The 22,085-nt window shown below is 47.4% G+C and overlaps 3 protein-coding genes across 3 annotated transcripts; all 3 read right to left on the bottom strand.

Moving 5' to 3' along the window:
• Window positions 1-13,237: 13,237 nt before the first annotated feature.
• Window positions 13,238-15,555, bottom strand: BO87DRAFT_48756 (FAD binding domain protein). Its single transcript, XM_025629319.1, has 2 exons — window positions 15,446-15,555; window positions 13,238-15,369 (listed from the first exon to the last, which is right to left on the bottom strand). The coding sequence occupies exons 1-2, from the start codon at window positions 15,447-15,449 to the stop codon at window positions 13,349-13,351; spliced, it is 2,025 nt and encodes a 674-aa protein (XP_025479972.1). The 5' UTR covers window positions 15,450-15,555; the 3' UTR covers window positions 13,238-13,348.
• A 366-nt stretch (window positions 15,556-15,921) lies between these two features.
• On the bottom strand, window positions 15,922-16,363 carry BO87DRAFT_48760 (uncharacterized protein). Its single transcript, XM_025629320.1, has one exon. The coding sequence runs from the start codon at window positions 16,212-16,214 to the stop codon at window positions 15,981-15,983; it is 234 nt and encodes a 77-aa protein (XP_025479971.1). The 5' UTR covers window positions 16,215-16,363; the 3' UTR covers window positions 15,922-15,980.
• Window positions 16,364-18,918: 2,555 nt separating this feature from the next.
• On the bottom strand, window positions 18,919-20,841 carry BO87DRAFT_425747 (putative GABA permease; the record flags this gene model as incomplete). The annotated part of the gene is made up of 7 exons (XM_025627325.1): window positions 18,919-19,368; window positions 19,425-19,750; window positions 19,798-20,199; window positions 20,250-20,332; window positions 20,403-20,516; window positions 20,565-20,635; window positions 20,686-20,841. 7 exons carry the CDS (start codon window positions 20,839-20,841, stop codon window positions 18,919-18,921), a joined length of 1,602 nt encoding a protein of 533 aa, XP_025479970.1.
• Between the last annotated feature and the right edge of the window lie 1,244 nt (window positions 20,842-22,085).

Below are 22,085 nucleotides of genomic sequence, written 5' to 3'. Positions count from 1 at the left end.
AGAGCAGGGAGGCTTGATTGCACAAGTATAGCCGGCCTGCGGCTTCCACACGGAACAAAAGGCAGGTTGGTAGGGGTAGAAGAAAAGAAATAATATATGACCCCACACGTCAAACCGCTTGGGTTGTGAAGAGTAATAAGTAGGATTGATGAGGATTGGTGGTGGAATTAAATGGCGGGGAGGAGAGGGGGGAAGAATGAGGTAGATATCAAGAGATGGAGAAGCAAAAGAAGGACGGAGAGGGGTGGAAGAGTTAACTAAGTGAGTCGACTGAGGTCACAGAGCGTAGATAATGAATCTGAACGACGATAGTTGGAGGAGAGGAACATGGGCGACAGATAATAGTAATATAGTTACCAGCGCCTGAGTTTAAAAGTACCTTGACATCGCCGCACACGATGACGATGGAGACAGCTGAACCAAGGTTATGCAAGGTAAGGAGTGAGGCAGCTCAACAATTGGATCTGGGCTGGGTGGACACCAGATCTCTCTTTCAAGGTTGTCGGGGTTCAGTCCTTTTCTTTTTTTTTTTCTTTTTTTTTTTCTTTTTTTTTTCCTTTTCTTTTCTTTCTTTTTTTTTTTTAATTTTTCTTTTTCATTTTACTATTTTATTTTTTAACCCTTTTTTCTTTTTTCGGTCGCCCCTCAATCCTTTTTTTTTTTTCTTTTCTTCTCTCTCAGTTTTTCTTTCCTCCTTCGATTTTTTATTTTCCATTTTCAATTTCTATTTAAATTTTCTTCTCATGTCATTTTTTTTCCTTTTTTGCCTTTTTTTGTGGTGATAATTTCTCGCTTCTTGATTATTTCCCTATTCTTTTTTTCTTTTCCTTTTCTTCTCACTTTCCCCCTCTACTAACTTACTAACTACTAAGTACACTAACCCTTTCCCTTTCCCGGGAGACAAATAACACTGCTGGATCATGACCATGCACGTCCAACTCCGAGATAGATCCTTTCCTGCAAGACAAGCTGTACATTTAGTGATGCCATTCGCGGTTAGAAGACGAGGAAGAACAAGTTTAGAAGGGCAGATAGTTAATAAACAGAAAAATAAAAATAACAACTTCTATACACTATACTACTCTTGCTATTCCTACCTTGAAACTCCCTCGTAAGAAAAAAACAACCAGAAATAAAAAAAGAAACGTCGAGTCAGAGAAAGCCGACAGGCACAAGATCTGGCTCACACTCTCTCTCTGAAACTGGCTGTCCTCCAACGCACGCGCACAGTAAACTGGCAGTTGCCGTCCGTCAGCTGTCCCATACTAACGCCATCCATAGTTTGCTTTACTACAGTAAGTCAAAACCTAGCCTAGTTAGTAGGACCCATGGGTAAATGACAAGAACAGGGGGGGCGGGGACGGGGGTGGAAAAAGATGGGTGAGGGGAGAGAGGGGAGGGGGGAGGGGGGCCAAAGTAGACCCAACTAAAAGAAAACCGACGATCATGGGTGGGAGTGGATACAGTAGCCACAAACTACAGACGACCGTCATTTGCTCCGGCGGTATTCAGAAGGGCATGCACAATGAGAGAGAGGGGGGGGAAAGAACTGAAGAAGATGGGGGATTATTTTTCCCTAGGAGACTAGAGGGAGAAAGAGAGGAATGAGAAATTGTGCAGGAAATGGTTTTTATTTTCACTCAATCAGAAAATTGCTGAGAAAAGGGTAAAATTGTGATTCGTTGATGTTTTTTGGTTTTATTGTTGTTAGTATTGTGGTTGTTGTTATTATGATTGTTTTGAATAATGCCATTCTTTTATTTTTCTTTATGTACCTTTCTTTCTTTTCTTTTCCTGGTCACCCCATCCTTCTCCTCGCCTTAAATCGATAATGATAATAATAATATTGTTCGCTCTTAAGGTTGTCTTGACAGATGGTGCCAAGGACTCGGGATCTGGAGTGATTACCCGTCTCGGGCGCAGGGAGGCTGCGTCGAACAGCTAGTAGTAAGTAAAGAGGGGGTGAAGGAGGTAAAAAGACTGGAGTAAGAAAGAAAAGAAAATAATAATAATAATAATAATAATACATAGTAATAATAAAAGAGATGCGATTATCTCAGTGGCGTTACAAAAGGTGTGGACAGTTCACTGAACATCCTAGTCTGTCTTGTTGACTGGATACTAAATACTCCTACTCCCTTGGGTAAGTTCGTCTGCCATCGCCATCAGGAAATCCTATCTGAGCATATCCCGTGTGTTAGTTTAGTAGTACCCCATGCAAGTGCGATGCATGCATGTACTAGATATCCTTGACTGTCTAGCAAGTAACTAGATAGGGTACGTAGGCAGAAGATACCTGGATGGCGATAAGTAGTATTCGGCGCTAAATCCCGAAACGTCTATGAGGTGCGAGGAAGTTGTTGTTGTTATTACTGCTGCTGCTGCTGCTCGCTTCAGGGATTATACGAAGTAGTAAGTAAGTAGTATACATCAGTCACAGTTATCTTTCATCATCAAACTGCCAACCTGTCTCATCAACTATCGATCGCGCTTATGTTTTATCTACCGTGCACAAACGATCATACCCCATCCCCATAAACTACCCCCAAGTCTCCATTCCTTTTCGAGACTCCTTCCTATTTTTGCTTTTTGGACGGTTCATCGCAATTAAGTCCCCTGTTTTGAATGACTCGGGATCCCCTCGGGCGCCTTAATCAGGAGCCAACTTAGCCTCAGAATGGCACTATCATATGCCGGGGGGTTGTGTGGGAAAGGAAGGGGGAGGGTAGTCCGAGATGGTTGGCGGCATCATCGGCTAGACTAAGCTGGCTCACGGCAGGACAAAACGAAGCTGAAACTGGGAAGGAACTCCTTCCGGGCGCCCCTCTCCCTCCGTCCCCTCTTTTCTTCCTCCTTGCCCTTCAAGACAGAGAGTTTGTGATTGAGTGAGTGTGTGTCTGCCCGCCTCACACGCCCCATCCATGTTCGTAATTGGTAAAATTCCAGAAACGAGCTAAGTCGGTTAGACTGTTTGTCAAATCCGGGTTCCCCTTCTTTTCTTTTTTTAGGGTAGTTTTTCCACCCTGTGAAACACACACAGGTTTTCGATTACCTGGTAAAGTGTAGATTGATGGTATTTAGAAGAACCGCGGTTTTCGGATGGTTGATCGCCCCGTAGATAGATAAATAAAGTATAACTAAAAAACTACTAAAAAACTAAACCATAATAATCACGAAATCCTTGCGGTGAGTGAATGATCGTGCTACTAGTATAAAGTAAATAAAGTATGGCAGCAATTGATTTCTATTTTTATTTTCTTTAAAAGGTAACTAAGTACCCTACCAAAGAGTAAACTTTACGACTTACGGTGGCGAGAGCGAGCAAGCGAGCAAGAAAGAAAGAGGGGAAGAATAAATATTAGCTGAATGTTCGGGGTTTGCCCACAGAATTAAAGGTGGTACAGAACGTCTCACTTAATTACTGCTGCTGTCTCTGCTTAATTAAATGCCGTATAAGGTGGGGGGTAGTACAAGACCGAGCCAACCGTGCTTGACTCAAAGGATTGCGGAAAAAGCTTCCTGCAGGCATAAGTAATCGTCAGGTAGTAAGTCGTAGGTACTAGTAGGCCGCCGGGCTTTAAGAGCAAGCCCTGCTATTAGTCGCTCATCAGCTACGTTGCACAGGGTGGTAGTAAGGACTGACGCCCGCCTCCTCCTCTCATGTAGGCCACATCCCATCCCATCACTTAACTGGGCCAACCAATTGGCACACCAATGCAGTCCGTACTGCACGGAAGGGAAGCCAAGGAGAAGCAAGGAAGCAAATCCTCTCGCTCAGGAACGGTCCGGAGCAGGCATGGCTGCAGGTCTAGCCAAAAACGATCTTAGTGGTCATGCAGGAGAGGGGCCGGGGCTTAGTTTGGGGGGGGTGGGAGGAATTCATTTTTCAGCTATGAAATTCCAAGCCAATCACGGGCGGAGACACGAGGAAAATGCACACAAGAAAGGGAAAAGGAAGGGAATAAAGAAAAAGAATTGGCAGATGAAAATAAATTAAATTAAATAGAGAAAGAAATGGAAAATAATCAAGAGTCAAGAAAAGAAAAGAAAAGAGGAAAAAGCAAAATTCTAGCACATGAGATCGCCGGGTTTAGTCTCCACAGTGGTGTTGGTGTCAGAACAGGCGCGTAGGGCCACTTCTGACCAAGCAGAGACTACCAAGTGCATCACAAGTCATAGCTTATCCCCAAACAGTATGCGCCTAGATTCAAGACGGTTAGGATGAAAGTTAATCAAAGCCACTGAATAACACACTAATAAATAACACTGTACAGCAGGACAAGACAAGGAGCGAGTGTGCCCACGCCATCTCACAAATTTCCTATTCCATAACCTGCCTTGCAGAATTGCTACACTACTTATTATAAATTGTGACGGCTATGGCGTTTCGCCCGCTGCAAGGTAATTAGGCGAAGGTCCGATCGACCGATTAGATGGTCTCATCTCATCGAGATCGATCATGATAATACGTAGTAGTAGTAACAACAACTCCAGTGGTAGGTGCTCTCTCATGACGAGACTTTGACGAGTCTCGAAGGATTCCCACAGCGGGGAAATTCAGCTGAATGACAGAAGAGAATCAGAAGCTAAATTCGGTCGGTCATAGGTCGGCAGCAGCAGAGAGAAGAGGAGGAGGCCCTTGATCGGGTTTGACTAGTAGAGGTCCCAACATCCGGGTCAAGGAAGGGCTGATCGCCGAAAGTGTTCTTCTTTTTCCATGGACCCGACCCCACTTGCTTTTTCAGATGAGCTGCAATCTGTGGTCAGAAGATCCACGTCGGCCTGTCTTCCCAGTTTTTTCCATCGCTGTCCGTTTTTAACGGCAGTCAGTTACTAGTAATATTGACCAATTAATTCCACGGTTTTAAGAGACCCATGGTAAGTAACACTACACGATAACCTTGCTCAAATTTATTGACGGAGAATAGAGCCACTTGGCTTGAATGTGGGTGACCTTGTTCATCACCGGTTTAACGCTGCTGCCGATTTTTGGGGAGGAGAGGAGAGCCTCACGTTCAATACCGTCAGTTACAGTTGTCGCTCTCCCTCCAGGGTCACTCGGTCTCCTTCCTCCACCCATCGCCCCTCTCTTTCTATAGCGAGCGTGGCTACTAGCCTCTCCGCAAGGCCCCCCTCTATCCCTTCGTAGCGGCGTGGTCTGAGTAGGTAACATGACTAACGTCGGTAGCCAATGCCATCTAGACGAGTATGGGCTAGGAGATGATTGGTCACTATTACCCATATATTATGCAAGATCCATTGCCCGTGCATATGACATCTCAGCTTGTCGGTTAGGAGGTGGGTATTGGAGGTTGACATGCCGCGATTAGAGGGGCAAAAATTGCACGGCAGATTGAATCAGGATTCATTACAAGGGTTGATGTGATTTGGTCGGCCGCGACCAAGCAAGGTCCATGCAAAAGTTGGGAATGACTCGGTTTAATTAGGATCGGAGAGTCAGATACTGGACCTGGTGCCCTCTGCTAACGAATGATATGCATGACTGTTATTGCGATAAAGTGGGATTAATTAGTTGTAAATTGTCTGGATCCCGAACCACTTCCCCCCTTCTCCTCCTCCCCTTTCGGTGTGACGGGCAGCGCCCGCGCACGAGGAGGATGAGGAGAAGTTTGATCCAAAGTTCGGGAGAGCTCTGGGAATCCAAGGAAAAAGCCGCCGAGGAGGAAAGGAGGGAAAGTTTAGGATCCAGTTTCAGGGATGACAACCACATGAGAACAAGAGCGATGACAGGGACGAGGTGTGCAATCCATGGTACACTGATTAATAGTTCTGACAATGAGAAACCCAGACACATGATGGAACTAGTCTTAAGTCTACTGTGGACGGTGAGTGGGCAGTGGGGCCAGTCTGGGCAATGGTTGGATCCCCGCCACGGATAGAGAACATGAACATGGCAAAGCTGAAAAATGGAGCGAGTTGACAGTCGGTAGTAGTGACTTTTTAGTCTAGTGTGAACGGGGCGCAATCCTCCATTTGCGTTTAGTGTCAAAATGGGATGGATTGAGCGTGTCCGCCAGTCACGAGCCCATGACGTACTCCACCGGTGGGACGATCGGAAAAGTCGTTCTGGAAAAGCGACCCGGCTGATTGGTTCCTCCCCCTGGAACGGGAGAATCACCGCCGCCTTCAATGACAAATGACAAATGACAGAGTCACGGGCCAAGCAAAGCGGGAGTGTGCACGATGTGTACTCCGTCCCAGGGATCTGGCATCAACAGAGTCGCAATGGTATTTAGACAGAAATATAGTGGTTACCCAGTACGTGTTGGTCCCACGGATTTCTATCGTGGGGACAGATCAGAACCACTCCTATGGGTGGCGCGCTGAACAAGACTAGACGAGATCCGCTTCCCTGTCTCATCCTTATCGTCCGAAAGAGCGAGACCGACAGTGAGCGAGTGAGAGGGAGATGGAGCGGAGGTGTAGACGCACACACGCCCGGTTTGCACTACTGTGTACCCCAATATTAGCGAGCTAACAGAGACCGGTCAGAGTTTGTTGACGCCATCTGTCCGCAAATCTTCACAAAAATGTCTAATCCCAGAGAAATCTACTAAACTTTCCACTTCATGTCCGTAATGCGGAAACCCATAAACGGTCTGCTCCTCTTGTCTCTCTTAGCGCCGCTGTTCTGCATCCCAAGACGTTAAGCCCAGGAGTCAGACACTTTGGGGGAAGAATGTCCAAATCAATTACGATCAACGAGCCCAAAGTTGATGCTGATGCCTAAGTTAGTCCAAAGCTTAAGGCAACTTTAACGAAGTTGAGATCGGAGGTTCGGCATCTGCCCGACTATTCAAGCACAAAACCCTAAGTCGGAAACATCGAATCATGACAAGCAAAGTTTGAGCGATGACAGTACTAATCTCCGGGGTGGTATCTGAAAAGAGCATTGTTCATTTTCTCTAGTTGGCAGTCTGCCCCGCGCCAATTGACAGGAGAGTTCGGTACGAACCAGCCAGACGGTCAAAGTTTTGTCTGTGGCTGACCCATAATTAACGACCAACGATGGCGCTGAAGTCTCCAGACCGAGTAAGCCCGTCAGGTCTTCGCGTGCAAACCTAAATGGAGCGATCCTCGTGGCTTGCCAGATCAGGGCTGTATTCGTCGTGGAATGATTTGTCAATGGGAGGGTAGCCTCAATCGCAGGAGGACACAGTCCGTCCAGTCTCCATACCACGGGCTCCTTCCCAAACAGGAAGAGCTTCTGCTGGCCTTGCTGGGCAATCCTTTCGTAGTATCCAGTATGAAGTATGAAGTATTGACTAGTAAAACGTGCCCGTTGCGGTGTCGCAAAAGGATCTGGGTGAACACTAATTTACGATCTGGTTAGTCGTGCAGGACTCACGATTCACCGAGAGAAGGGGGTGGCGACGGAGCGCGGTGTTTAGCGAGAGATCCATGACCTACCTAGTGCATGTCGTGGGTAGTATAGCAGATAGCGGTAAAGGAATGGAACTATTCGTATTGAGCTGGTGCCCTTGAGGGGGCGGCCTTCTGACGGTGAGAGCGAGAGAGTTGAGACTAGATGAACTATTCTGTGCTCGATAGGGACTAGGGGATATGAGGGACTTCCCGATTAGGAAAGAAAAGGTGGCTGCGCGCGTATATCAGCCACCGATGACGCAGTCAGCAGCAGGGCAAAAGAGGCTGGTGACTGAGTTTTGCCCAAAAATGACAGGCCCAATTGTTGCCACCGAGAGGGGGGGTCGCCGGCCACCTGCAGCGGAATGCCCGATTCAGTCTAGTATGTAGCGCTTTTCTGCCTTTTTATCTTCTTACATTTTTAATTATTTTTAATTTCCCTTCCCAAGAAAAATTTTGTTGTCAGATCCCAGATCGTGCAGGAATGGAGCAAGGGTGTAGATCCAGCCTGGATCTCGCAGGTCAGACCAATCCAACCCCCGATCATCCGGCCATCACCCGGATGTCTATGTATAGTCTAAGTACATACAAGATCATCTGAAAAGATCTCTAAACGGGAACAAAATAAGAAACATCTCTCGTAAAAGAAAAGCGAAAAGAGATCGAGGCAACCGCGGGTCAAGCAGTTTCATGATGATCCTGGGACTCTGCCGCTCTTCGGAAACTCCGACTGCTCAATGACAGTTCTTCTAGAACAAAATTTTTTAGTCCCCCCAGAATGGTGAAACGAAAGTTGCACGAGTCGCAACAGACGATCTAGTGGGAAAGTGTCAAGAACTAGACCAGCAACTATGGATCGCGCACTCAAAGATGGGGATGGCTGACCCAGCGGCTCGGCTGTGACACTGTGGCAGAGCAAGCGTCCTGAGTCAGCCGAAGGATGGGAGGGCAAGAGGAAACTGTCCACTTGCAGGCATTATTTGTCATCGCCCATCGCCCCCCCCCCCTGTCTGCGGTGTCACCATCCACTGGTTCCTGGTCCTTGGGATCCGCCTGACGGGCCAGCATCGGCATCCATCGCGAACGGACTAAAGGGTCGTGCATCTGACAGGACCAAGATGCTAGTCAGTAGTCGATGAATAGTTACGGAGTAAGTAAAGTAAGATTCTTAGGTCAAGTAGTACGTAGTAGTAAAGTAGCTCGCTTGGAGACAATGGATTGACCTGAATTGACTCCCGTCCCTCGGTATTGTTACCATTGTTTGTCTGCCACATAAACCTAACTTTGTACGTAGTCCCTAATCCCCGTCAAATTGATGGTTAATATTATTATTAATATTATTCCATCTGATATTTCATTAGTCACCCGTGATTGTAGTAGGGCAAGGTTGGATAAAGGAAAAGAGACACCCCATTAAACCCAGAATGGCCTTTATTATCATAAAAAGTACACATCAGTAGTACCACCACCTTACTTTGTGCTGCATCTCAAAATGGCTTGTCCAATTCAAGATGCTGGCACCTTCATGCGAGGAGCAAGTCAAAAACGAACAAACTTTCCCTTTGGAACGCGACTGACATCATACCCGGTTCCAGGATGTCTCACCCGCCATCGCCGCCCACGAGATCTTCTCCAAAAACTTCCCTGATGCATTGATTGACGGTGAGAAATCTCCGAGGTTTTCCCCGTTTTGGGGCGCCTCCTTCGCGGGCACCAACTGCCCAGTTCAGAATGGCGCCTTCAATAGCCTGAGGTTCTATTGCATCTATCACTAGCCCCAAACTTAACCCGAGGCTGTAACCAAACTCCTCCTTGAACTCTACTCACTCCCCAGCAGAGATGGACCGCCACGGGCTTCCTCTCTCCCCCATCTCCATCTCCTCCCCGCCCCAAAAAAGAACAATGGCCTTCTAGAACATGGCAGGGAAAGGCCGCACCATATTCCTGCTGCGGCAACCAGCGTGTCCGATCACTTATTTGGGTTCTGGCCTCCCACCTCCCAAGCCAATGGGCCCCCCCTTTCTTCTCGGCCCCATCAGTTCGTCTGGCTGAGCGGAGGATCGACCTATGATAGAGACGGCTGCTGCTGATCAGGAAATCACAGCATGGCATTGTGATCAACCGCGCCAGTCTGCACAGTTCAGACTTGTTTTTCTTCCGGGGTTTAACCTGCCTAAAATAGACATGACGGCCGTTGTTTTGAAAGTTAGAATCGCGCTTCTGCTGCTGCATTGGTGTGGGGTGTTTTTGTTCCTGTTTATGCGAACTAGCGATCGAAATAACGGAGTGGTTGGGGTAAAACAAAAAAAAAAGCGATTGGGGTGAGTATCTATCCCCGGTTTCCTAGAGCATTATGGAGTAATGGCATCGTTATTCAAGCTCTCTCCCTTTCCCCTTTCCTCTCCCTCTCTTTCCCTCTCCCTTGTTCTGTGTTCGGGATGGGAAACCAGGGATGAGTGCCAGACATTGTGTGCATTAGTGGGTCGGGAGCCATGGTTCTGGTCCTGTATGTGCCTCGATAGTAACCTTCCAAATATGTTGTCCCAGAGAAGGTTTCCCTTGAAATTCCGTGCCCGCGTTGGGGGGAAGCCGAAAGGGGATACAGACTTCTCGGGGGCCAAATTCCGGCATCCTCCGATTCAATCTACTGAATGATTGATTAACCCATGCTTGTATAGTCCCTTAATCTGCCACTATATTCCTCACCAACAGATGGACCAATCGACTTTCCAACCCTACTGTTTATATTTAGACACCAGTTGATTCCCTGCTTGAATCCGTCACCAACGTTTCGCATTCCAGCCCGAAGCGATTTTGAAACAAGGGTCATAACTCTATCTACGCCGTTGAATTCATCCCTCGTTTCCTTGCCCTCTTCCAGTGTGATATGCATTAGATTTGACACTGTCGTGAAACTCAAAACTGCATGTCTCGTCGCGAGACGCACCGGCATGACGTGGGTGCCATGTCGGGATTCTTGCTGCCTGGCGTGCTGTCGCCTGGTGGATGTTCATAGCGCGATGATCCTATCCACAGCACCCTGTCACAGCTCCTGGCTCGTGTCATCTGATGGGTGTGAGTGAAACTTGAAGAGTTGTATTGACTCACCGGGGCTTCTGATGGGTAGGAAGAAGTAGCCGACGCTGTCTGATTGGCGGGTTGAACATACCAGATCCATATGTCCGGGATAGGTTTTAAGTCAGCCAGGCCAGACCAGGTCCAGGCTTGTGCCCTGATGGAAAGGTAACACCGAGTGGGCTTATGCTTTGGTTTAGAGTTGCCTTTGCGAGTCATCCGGTGGGGTAAACACCAGGCCTGGCTATACGACATTGGTCGCGAGGTTCCTGTCCTGACAACCCGTCCAATTCGAAGTTATACAACTATAATAGTTCAACTCTGTCTACACACCAACCATTGCCCCTTGTCTGTCGCCACACACACACTTACCAACCTGCATATATGTGCCTTCAGGGGTCTTACGCAATCTGAGTGGGGAGCTTCTACCTACCGTTTCATGCGCCGTACAACCTTTACTACTACCCCTCTATTAAGCCTTGCCATCCTATGCCAGCAGTCATCTGACATTAGCCCCCTGCGTGACAATGCGTCTATTGTCCGATCTGGCTCTATCCCTTGATACATTGTCCACTAGATACCTCCCCGTTCCTCCCTAGAACGTTAGCTCTACCCGTATAAGATTTGGCTTCTATGTGGTACTAGTAGCTAGATCATTTATATATATGTACGGCTCACTAAACTATCACGGAATGAATAGTACTACCTACTACTTTAGCCCTACTAAGTAACATAACCTTGCTTCATTTCCAAACCATAATTTTCCAACTTACTACTTAGTAACCCAATAGTTGTAGTACATATACATAAACTTTGAACTTACTATATAACTACGTAGTAGTAGATCGGATACTACGTGACATTGAAGCCTCCGTCCCAGATGCGGGCAATTGAACATGATCTATCATAGCAAAAGATAATTCCTACTCATCAGTAAGCAAGATTTCTACTGCAGACTACATCCGACAAACTAAACAACAATTCAATCAATCAATATAGCCAGTAATATAAATCCTCCTCCTCCTCCTCCTCCTCCTCCTGATAATCCGTCTTATCTACACTCCATCCTTCGACACACACGTACCCAACATCTTCACATATAGACATTAAATAGACATAGACAATCAGTAAATAAGTACCACTCCATCAAAATCTCCTTCGATGAATTGCAATCATCACAAAAATGCCAATTGCTAATTAATACCACCTATTCCAGACTAACCCACGTTTCCTTTCCTTCTTAATCGAATACTAATAGGCTTGACTTTAGTACTTACATATCCATCAATACTAGTAAACGACATATGATTATCAGTCTTAGTTACGTGGGTGCTAAGAACTACTTAGTGTGATGGTCCCAGAGAATGGGGTTTAGTAGTTAGAAGGGATTTTGTGAGAGAATTAGAGAGGATGGGAGGAGTACAGTATCATTATGGGTTAATTATTCTATATAAAGATATACAAACCCCACCCCGGATGACACTCCTACAAAACGAAAGGCATCTTTGAGTGAGGTTTCTCGACACCATCATGATCATAATACAAAGTGTAGTGGATTAGATCCCCGGCGGCTGCTAATAAAGCAACAGTTGAAGATGGGAAAGTAGATATACGCCCGGTGCCAGGAAGGAGAATATATCTAGTAGTGTACTTTTAAAAAGATCATAGAGCAGAGTTCTCACCTATTATTTTCCCCTTCGGTGTCTCTATACCGGCGTGTAATAAAAAAAAATTTCTAAGGTTTTCTTTACAGACTTTTAAACCTATGCACGAAAGCTGAAGTATAAAGGATGACAAAATTATAACTTTTATATATATATAGAATATACACGAAGACGTACCACCTGTATCTACTAGTTAGGATAGAAAAGGTCTTAGCGGCATGCAGGGAAGTGTCGCATCTTCTTCTGGTCGTTAGTGATTCAGCAAGAGTGCCCAAATGATTGCGCTGAATTTGAGGTCAATTGCAATATTAATAATCATAATCTCATATATATATATATATATATATCTATTGAATTCCATCACCAATAATATCAATAGTGATCGTTGTGACATACAAGGCATTGAAACTTGTTCATCGCACCACAGGCAACTGGGCGTTTCCAGTGAGTAACTGTTAGTAACGTAGCTGAAGGGGGTGAGATTGCTTGCTGCTTTTTATGTCGATTTAATTTCATATGCTAGTTGATGCTTACAAGTGGTGAGATGGAGATAGGTACGAAGTAGTAGTGGTGGTTGTGGTTACGGTAGTTGGTGTTCAGTGGAAATGTATCTCATATATATATTTGTACTAGAAGCAGTGCCGGTCGTAAGTAGAAGCAGATCAACATAGTTATGGCTTCACTTGAGCGAAATTATTTCATAGTAATACTACTAGTAGTAACAAGATGAAGATGAGAAAGAGCGAGTACCATGAGTACATCAGCTATGGAATAGCGGTTACTGGACTAGTACATTTTTATATTCGTCACCAAGGCCATCACCCGAGGCCACTAAGACGGACTCAACTACATGCCAATGACATCTCGCTAGGCTGCTTACTTATGCTCTACTCATGCTTCTGTCAATTGTACACAACCCATATATTAGGTATCGCTACCAGGTAAGTACTAATCTATCATGCCCAACCCGTTCTTCGATGGTAATCCCGGATCAACCGTAGATACAAGAATAACAAAAGATATCGAAAACAAAACAAGCAAAAAACCATTCCCGCTAAAGCAATATTAAAATCATAATACCCGGCAAGATGATCAAGGTCATACAGATTCGAATGGAAATGAAAGATGTCACATGCAAGAAAGCATGTATGTTGTAAGCTTGTCATGCAAAGTCACTGCGTTAAACTGCAGAGTATGACGCAGTAAAGCCAAAGTCAATTTGGCTAGCTTCGTATATTGCTCATAGATTTTACCATGTTTCCTGGTTCAGGGGTTAGTTTCAGTTTAACAATCAAGTAGCAGTAGCAGATCACACTTACGGCAATGTACTGTCCAGCTTCCTTCTTATTCTCCCAGAACAACGTCGCTTCCTCCATGTTGAGGTTACCCTTGGCCATGGCTACGTCGACCAGGGCGGCTTCAACACCCTCTCCCATGCCTTTTCCGCTACCGCAGACAAAGACACGTCCGTCCAAAGCATTGATCACGTACCAGACCAGATCAGCTTGGTTTCGGACCTCCTCTTGCACGTACTTGCTCTCGCCACGACGGCTCTGCACAACTGTTCGCACCTTTTCTTCTTCGACACCCCACTCGCCGCGGTAGAGCTCGTCCAGCAAAGAGTCGCGAACACCCTGCAACACCCAGACCTTGTTTGCACAATTGGCGGACTGCAGGCGTCGCTGCACGAAACCGCGGAACGGAGCAATGCCGACGCCTGCTCCGATAAGCAGCATGGGGCCATCCGATGCGAAACGCTTGGCTAAGGGGTTGGCCATCAGGCCTCGGAACATGGGTACGTGGAGGTCAAGGGTCTGCGGGTCGATGCCCTTTTTCTCAGCGTCAATCAATCGACGTGCAACGCGCTCGAGGTATCCAGATCCCACACCAGTACGGAGGCCTCCCTTCCAGTCCTCAGACTCGGCCACGGTTACCGCAACCTCGATCACACGCCGAGTCACGGAGCCCTTCTGCTTGCACGATAGAAGTGGATCTTGGGACAAGGAGTAGAAGCGGGGCATGAGGGTGTTCAGGACGGAGAGAAGGTGATCCAAGGGAGGGTGAGAGGAAGGGAATGCGTGAAGCAACTGGGAGACGGTGACGTGGGAGCTGGTGCGCAGGTCACAGAAAGCACCTTGGCCCTGGGCGGAGGAAAGGAACAAGAGGATCTTCTTTTCATTAGGATCGCTGGCATATTCGCCGAGTAGGCGGAACAGAGCCTTGTTGGGAGCATAACTCTGGATATCGGAGCACCAGTTCAGCAGTTCCCGCCGGGTGGTGATCAATTCCCGGGGTTGGTCGTCACCCCAGATGGTAGGCCAGCGGCCTTTCTCAGTGCGCACGACGATCTTCTTATCACGGAGAAACTTGGGAACACCAAGCTGGTCAAAGATGTCATCAACCTCCTCTTCCTTGTTCTTAGGACACACTCCAATGGCGCCGCCCACAATGAAATCGACGTTTCCACTCTCTGCAGGGTAGTCGGTGACGTCAATGTCAAAGTGATACGTCCTCTTCTCCGCACCTGACCCTGTCAGCTCGCGCGCATGGTACAAGGGCGCCCGGTAGACATTGTACGGTGGGTGAGGCTGGACAAAAGAAGGAGGATGGTCTGCCGGACCCAGCTGCACATCTACTGCGTAGCCTGGGACGGACGAGAAAGAGACAGTCTTCTCGGGCAAAGGGGCAACGTTGCTCAGCTCGCTGTCCAAGGTGAGATAATCGACATTGAGCTTCAGGCATTGGTAGGCCTTGTTATCCGGAGGAGTAATGGCCTTCACTCCAGCCAGTGGAGGAGTGAAGTTTACCAAGGGCTTGCTGCGGCAGCATCCACCACCGCAGCAAAGTGGCTGAAGCTTCTGTGTACCGCTAGATCCCACGTTCTCCAGAATACGTCTCATATCATCAGAGTTCTGAGAAATGAGCACGGTGGATGCTCGTCGTTGCTTTTCGGGCCCATCGCGGGTGGAATCTTCAGCTTCGGATTGGAGTTCAGTGGCAGGGGTCTGGACACCCGAGCTTGTCCCTGAACCGGTAGTATCTGTCTCTGGCGATGATGGAGTGGAAACACTGAAGTTCACATCGGTTATCGAAAGCGATCGAACGCCACGAGGCTCCTCTGGAACCGGATTGTCAGGGTGGGAGGTAGACGACCGGGGAACGATCGCATGCTCCACATTAGGAACAAGTGATGTCCGCGACGTCACAGGCCTCGACGGCGGCGGTGGAGGAAGTACGGCGTGAACTGTTCAGAGAATTGATATCAGCAATTGTCAAGATATCAATGGAGTAGCACGCGCGAAAGAGACTGTTAAACATACCCATTGTGGTTCTATGACAGCGGAAGATATGACAATTGGTGATAAGTCGCCAACCCAGAGGAATTGGCGAAGATGAAGAGAGGATGGCAGACAAAAGCCGAAGACCAGGCAATCGCAAGATAATGGCTGGTCAAATGTAGAAAAGAAGAGCCACAAAAAAGGGAATTGGAAAAGAAGGCCAGTGGATCGGGTCAGCTAGTGGACACCGCAATCGTGATGGAGACCCGAATCAGACCAGCAGCAATCGGAGAGAACAGGTCAGCAGTGGGTGAGGATGATGATGAATGGTCGAAGAATGGGGGTGGAATCAAATTGGACGGGAAGCAGTTCGCCTGGGGCAGACGGCACCGGGATAACGGTTCCGATAAACTAGACGACGATGCACATCAGATGGTGGGCGATTTAGTCGCTACTTAGTCGGGATCCTTTCGCCTGTTGGCGTCCTTTTGGCGTACGGAGGATTCCGGTAGTCCGACCGGGTGGGCGTGAGAGCAGGAGATAAGTCCTATTTAGACGAGGGCGGGTGTGCTGAATTTTAGCTGTAACTCCAGTCAAGACAGCTGGGGGATGAACTGGATTTCATGCACGTGCAAAAAAAAGAATCAGATAAGTGGCCGGGCTGGAGGGGAGTAAAGGGGAAAAAAAGAGCCATGAAGAAGAGAAAGACGGACTTGTTTTGTCGCACACAATCATTATTCAACCATGAATAACTCGTACGAAATCCACGGTCGGACTTGCCACTCGCCCCCGTCGGTGAACCTCCCGTCATTACCGTTCTGTCTGTAACTTACTTTACCCGTCTTGTCCATGACCAACGGAAGCGTTTATCCCACGCAAGGCAATTTGCCTTTTCTACCCTCAAAGAAAGGGTTGAACCTGGAATCTTTTGACACATCTTTTGGTCTTCTTCTGATAAGGTCTTCCATGTACTCCGGTGACTACAAATCCATCTCACCAATCAGACCATCTCAGGGTTGAGACCCCGGCGGGGAAACAGTCGAGTTGGCAGCCCGATCTGCAGCTAGCGGTACAGTTTACTCGACCTGGTAGTAATTGGAGACAAATGAATGGACTGCCCTGCCAGCCTAGCTGGATGGATTCCTTATCCCGGGTTGAATATGATATCAGGCTTGCGTGAGATATTTACCATCTCCCTAGCTAATCAGCCATTGCTTTCCCCCCACCCCCAGAACTGCCTGTGATCACTTGCCACGACCGCATTCAGATCGTTCATCCGGCCATTGCAAGTGGCCTGACAGCGGCAGTTCTCCCAATTCCTCTCGTACCGGTACGTAACATTGCAACAGCCGAGTTACGTTACCGATCTAATCTGATCCGGTCTCACCCACCTTCAAGGCAAGGATCGGTCCTCGGTTAAGCCAACTTGTCTGGTTATTTTCTCTCTCAACGCTATCAAGCTATCCGATATCATTGAACAATCATTGGAATACTACACCGGAATCTCACTCCGACACCGTCACCATAGCTTTCCCCATATTCTCTCAGTATGAGGGAACAACAAATCTTCCCGGGTTGCACATACCGCTGACCGTTCACGTGATCGGTGGCTAGTCTGGATACGGATCAGATAACTTTGTCGCGTTCTGTGTCCGGTCATCCGTGTGTCATCCCACCTCGGCTGATAGCTCTCCTTACCTCCCTTACCATTTACCATGACAGTAACCCCAACCCATCACGAGTAAAAGTCTAATGTTTCCTTTTGTTCTCAACATACACGCAACCAAAAATGTCTACTGCTTAACCCTCAACCAATCCACACCGTACCCATTATGACAAAAAAAGCCATCCGTTCACCGGAAACCGTGTAACCGCATGTGACAGGTCACTCGGGCCTCCGAGTGGGGCACATTCCGACATCGGCCGACGCGTTCACCCATATCAATCAAATCAATCAATCAGATATGAATTTTACCTCCTTGAGTAATGTATTAAAATGAAGGGGAACCTCCTTTCCGCCGGAGTACATTGCCCTTTTCCCCAGCGAAAGCTGCTCATAATCCCCAATAATAACACCATCATCAGTAGCGCTAAATTCAATAACTCCTCCTCACTTTCCAGAACACAACTAGCATCACACTAAAACGTTCTGGAACTTGACATGACCCGTCGTTCTCCATAGCGGGCTGGGGAAGAATGAAGATCAGGGGGAGGAAGAAGAGGCTAGCTGTATGATCAGATTACACAATATGATGCAGCGGACTCCGGAATTACGGAGGTTCGTGTGGCCCCGTGCATTGATTCATTCATTCAATCATTTACCTCTGGCTCATCTTCCTCCTGTAAGGGGGTGGCCACACACAGAATATGCTATCGTCGGAGTGTCCGATGTAGCAGCAGATGAAAGCTGAATATTGCGCTTCTCCCCTCTGGTCGGAAAAGTCAGCCGAGTTCACACACAGACAGACAGACAGACAGACACACTTGGTCTGGGCCTGCCTGGGTTCGCGTTACGCAATCAGGATCACCCAACCAACCAACCAACCCCCTTCGGCACACATACCCAGCGGGGAGGGGGGGGCTTATCTGATTGAGCTAGAACCCAAGGCTCTGGGGCTGGACGGGAAGACGCTATCTACTTGATAGAACTAACTATCTAGTTAGCTAGTTATTTATTGACTAGTGACTAAATCGGGTGTGTGGGTGGGTTCCTTTGATGCGACGGTCTCTACTGTTATGGGTTGGCGTGGGTTAGAAAGTACGTGTCTCCGTACTTTTTCTATCGTTCTTGATGTCTTTCTTGTTTGTTATGCCCTGATTTTCAAGTACGAGTCCTTTTTGTTGATCTACTACAGCTCTTGTTACATTCATCAGGTGTAATCGATACTCCTGGATCTTCCGTAAGCCTCTAACCCGTCCCATTTCTGAAGAGGTTGAGGTTATGACGCCGCGCGCGCACGGTTACACACTCTCACACTCTCTGACACACGGCAGGGATGATGACCGATCAGGTATTCATTCCGTCCCGATGTGCCCGACAGAGAATGACCGGTCGCGTTTCAAGGCAGAATCTCCCTGTCTGATGATGTATTGGTAAGTTGTTTCGTGGACTAGATAGCTCCGGTTGATCTGTGATTGTGTGTGTGTGTGTGTGTTCTCTTGCGCGGAGGTGGTAGTTGGTCATGCAAGGTAGCATATCCGCGGTTGAGATGGATACCCAATTGCCGGGGTTTATCCTGGACTGGGCCGCCTTCTGGTCCGGCTTGATGTCTAGTAATAGTTGGTTTTAGTATGTTATTGGTTTTGTGGGAGTATGGTGGGAAGTGATAATCATTAGATGGCTGCGGCAGTTTTGTCCATGGAACGAGCGCGTTTTGTACTCGTGTCCCGTTAGATAAAGATAAATGCCTGAACGCTCGATATAAGGTTCTTACGTTGGATGTATGTACAAATGGTTTGTTGTTAGATTGTATAGTTTACAAAACAAGCGTACTGCAATACACTGCACTCAGCCCTCACATGTCATTCAAATCAATGTCCCTCTTTACCAATGCCACTGGTGCAATGAACTGGTATCTCCCCCAGAAGTAATAATACACTGATGCAAACCCAACCATTGCCAAGTACATAACTACACTCCAGTTCATACTATGCGCATCCACAGTCTTTGTCAGTGGAAAAAACGAAAAGACGAATATCGGAAATAGAAACGCGAGACTAGCAATATTGATGCCCATCCCGAACCGGCCGAGCGACCATCGTCGCGGTGGGAGCTTTTCTCCGCGCAGTCGCTTCAGCAGAACACACCCAATGGACAGGATGTAGGCTGACATGAGCGATGTTATTGTTAATGAGATGACAGCATTCAGAGCTAGGTTGGACCCAATGTTGATGAGGCTTAAGAGTGCAGTAACGACTAATGAGACGAGGACAGAATTCAGAGGTATATTCCAGCCGGGAGTGACCTGCAAACTGGTATGTCAGTGACTAGAGCTGGTAGCTGTTGTATAATAGTACTTACATATGCAAAGAAAGACGAGAATGGAAGTCCTTGGTCTCGCGCAAATGACCACAGTTGGCGGGATGCTGTGGCTACCTCGGTGATTGTGCTGGCGGTCAGTGTGATGACCAGTATAGCTGCCATAGTGTTTGCTGCTGCGTAACTGCGGGTAGTGTTGTAGAATATCTGGATGAATGGAAATCCGGTTGGACTCTGTAAGATGTTGTTGACATCTCCCAGAGTAAAGCATAAGGTAACAATCATGATGAATCCAAGAATGCCATTAACACCCACTGCAGACATCATAGCCTTCGGGAGTGTTTCTGATGCGTCCTTAATTTCTTCCGCTACCTTTGTATTAGAACCAGGCTTTCGATGGTGAAGAGGCACATACACATATGAACAGAGCAATCGTATCCAATCATGGAAGTGATAGTAGTAGACAAGCCGACAAGAGTAGCGGTGCCAGGACTTCCCCATCCGCCTCCATCGTAGAATTCGGTGAAGACAGCCTTTGCGCTATTTCGAGGAGCAAGTACCCAAAGTGGGATAATGATAGCAAATAGACCCACAACATGAATGATGAGTATCAGTCCCTCAACCATAGGGAGATTCTTGGCCAGAAATGTGTTGAATAAGATCGAAAATGCCGTGATAGCTATAACAAGCAGAGTACCATGCCACCGCTCGAATTCATAATTCGGATGATTTAGCACTATCAATCCTTGGATTATTGTACCTGCCAAATATGCAATGGCTACAATGGCACATTGCCAACCTGTTGCACACAGCCATCCTAGTGTCTTTGTCAGTCTTGGGCTGGAAGAGCGCATATGCTCGACATACCCGTTATATAGCTCAAAAACTTCTGCCCCCGGCGAGGAGCAAATTCTGATACCCAATGATATTGACCACCTGATATTGGTGACCTTTGATCACTTATTAGGATACTCTGTCTCTCCTTCCGAGCAACAAATACTCAAGGGGTCTCAGACGTACATAGATGCCATCTCAGCTATGCTGGCAAAGACAAGCGCAAAGCCGGCTGTGACGATGATGAAGCCCCATATCAACCCAGCGGTCCCTCCGTCTGTCAGACCACTGGTCAATAACCTGCTCATAGATTAACCAATGAACTATAATTTCTGTGATAGTACTCACGTTAAGATGACCTCCCACGTGGAGATCAATGTACAGCCGAATCCAAGGATTGAGATGAACCTAAAATTTCGCTATCTTGCATGAGCATAAGGCAGCTATAGCATGAAAAATAGCATCCTACCCTTAAGACCTGGACACGACCTAGAGCACTCATGTCGCGCTGGTCTCTTATCGTACCCATGTACTTAGGGGCCACAAGGCCCTTGGGTGCTTTCTCAACATTTTGAGAACCTTCCACATATATTCGCCCTTCGATGTTGCCACTCTCGAGGGCCATGATGAAGACTAATGACCAAGGATGTATGGTCTCAGTTGGAACAGACACTGCGAGATTGCAGGCACAGACAATGACCGTTATTCTCTCTAGGACGGTAGGCAGATGGGCATCAATTAATCCGTGTCAATGCATTCTTGTGGCGCTGGGTCACAATCTTCAGCCGGACACGACATGCTAGATAAAGGCAATTCTGAAACATATCCTGGAAATGGATGTGCGTATTGGTGGCTTCGTAGCGCAGATCAAGTATGCTTGCTTTTTCTTGTGTGATTCTCGGGATCCCTATACGAGCTCGCAGTTGGGCACAATGACGGATATATTCAAGACATTGATGCCTTGACTCAAAACTGAGACCCGTCAAACAATACCGAAAAGCCCTAGAGCTTCTACTTCGAGGTTTTTATGGTGGCTTTCCTATGTCCTGGCTGTCGGGATGAGGATTCCCAGTTTTGATCCCAAGTAAGGGGTAGGACAGACGGGAAGGCAGCCAGTCTCCGCGGGGAGAAAAGGCAACCTCCCACGTTCGATTCACGAGCATGTGCCCATCACCATGAGTTGCACTGGCCTGTGGCTTTAAGCGAACAATGTATAATTGTCGATCTCTATATTGATCCTCATTACCACTGCATTTGCTTTGTCGCTACCGTAAATAGCAATGCCTCTGTAAAGTTGTCGAGCGCAGTGTTGGACTGACTCATCGGGATCAAGCAAGGATAGAGTGAAAAGAAAAGAGAGCGATTGAGACACCGGCCATCAACTATGATTGATCACCACACGACCTCGGGGTATTTTTCAGGGCGGTACCCTTGTAGTCCAAAGAGCTGGAACCAATCTGCAGGCTAGAAACACCCGAGCCTTCTTGGAGACATACCATTGTAGGACAATATGCTTTTTGCTTTGGCATAGCCACACGCTGCGTCAGAACCCCATATGTACCACCTGACAGATCGTCATCTTGAACGTGGGCTGATATGCAGCCCCTTGACAGCGCTTGATCTAGCGGTCTAGATCGGCACAGAGGTTCTGGTCTTCACAGAGCTCCTAATCAATGTTTTACCTCAAACAGCAAGTTAGCCCCTCGATGATTAGTTGCAGAGATATTCACGCACTTTACCCATCCTCTGACAATCCAGGACGAAGCAACGGACCTGCTGATCTCTCCCAGTTTGTGCCTCTTAACTGGCTAACCATGGAGAATTTACTTTCCCCCCGACACCATCATCCTGGCATGTGGTCCGTGTGCC

This window comes from Aspergillus neoniger (genome assembly GCF_003184625.1).
Source record: "Aspergillus neoniger CBS 115656 unplaced genomic scaffold BO87scaffold_15, whole genome shotgun sequence".
Taxonomy (NCBI): domain Eukaryota; kingdom Fungi; phylum Ascomycota; class Eurotiomycetes; order Eurotiales; family Aspergillaceae; genus Aspergillus; species Aspergillus neoniger.
This window is presented reverse-complemented; position numbering and strand designations above follow the sequence as displayed.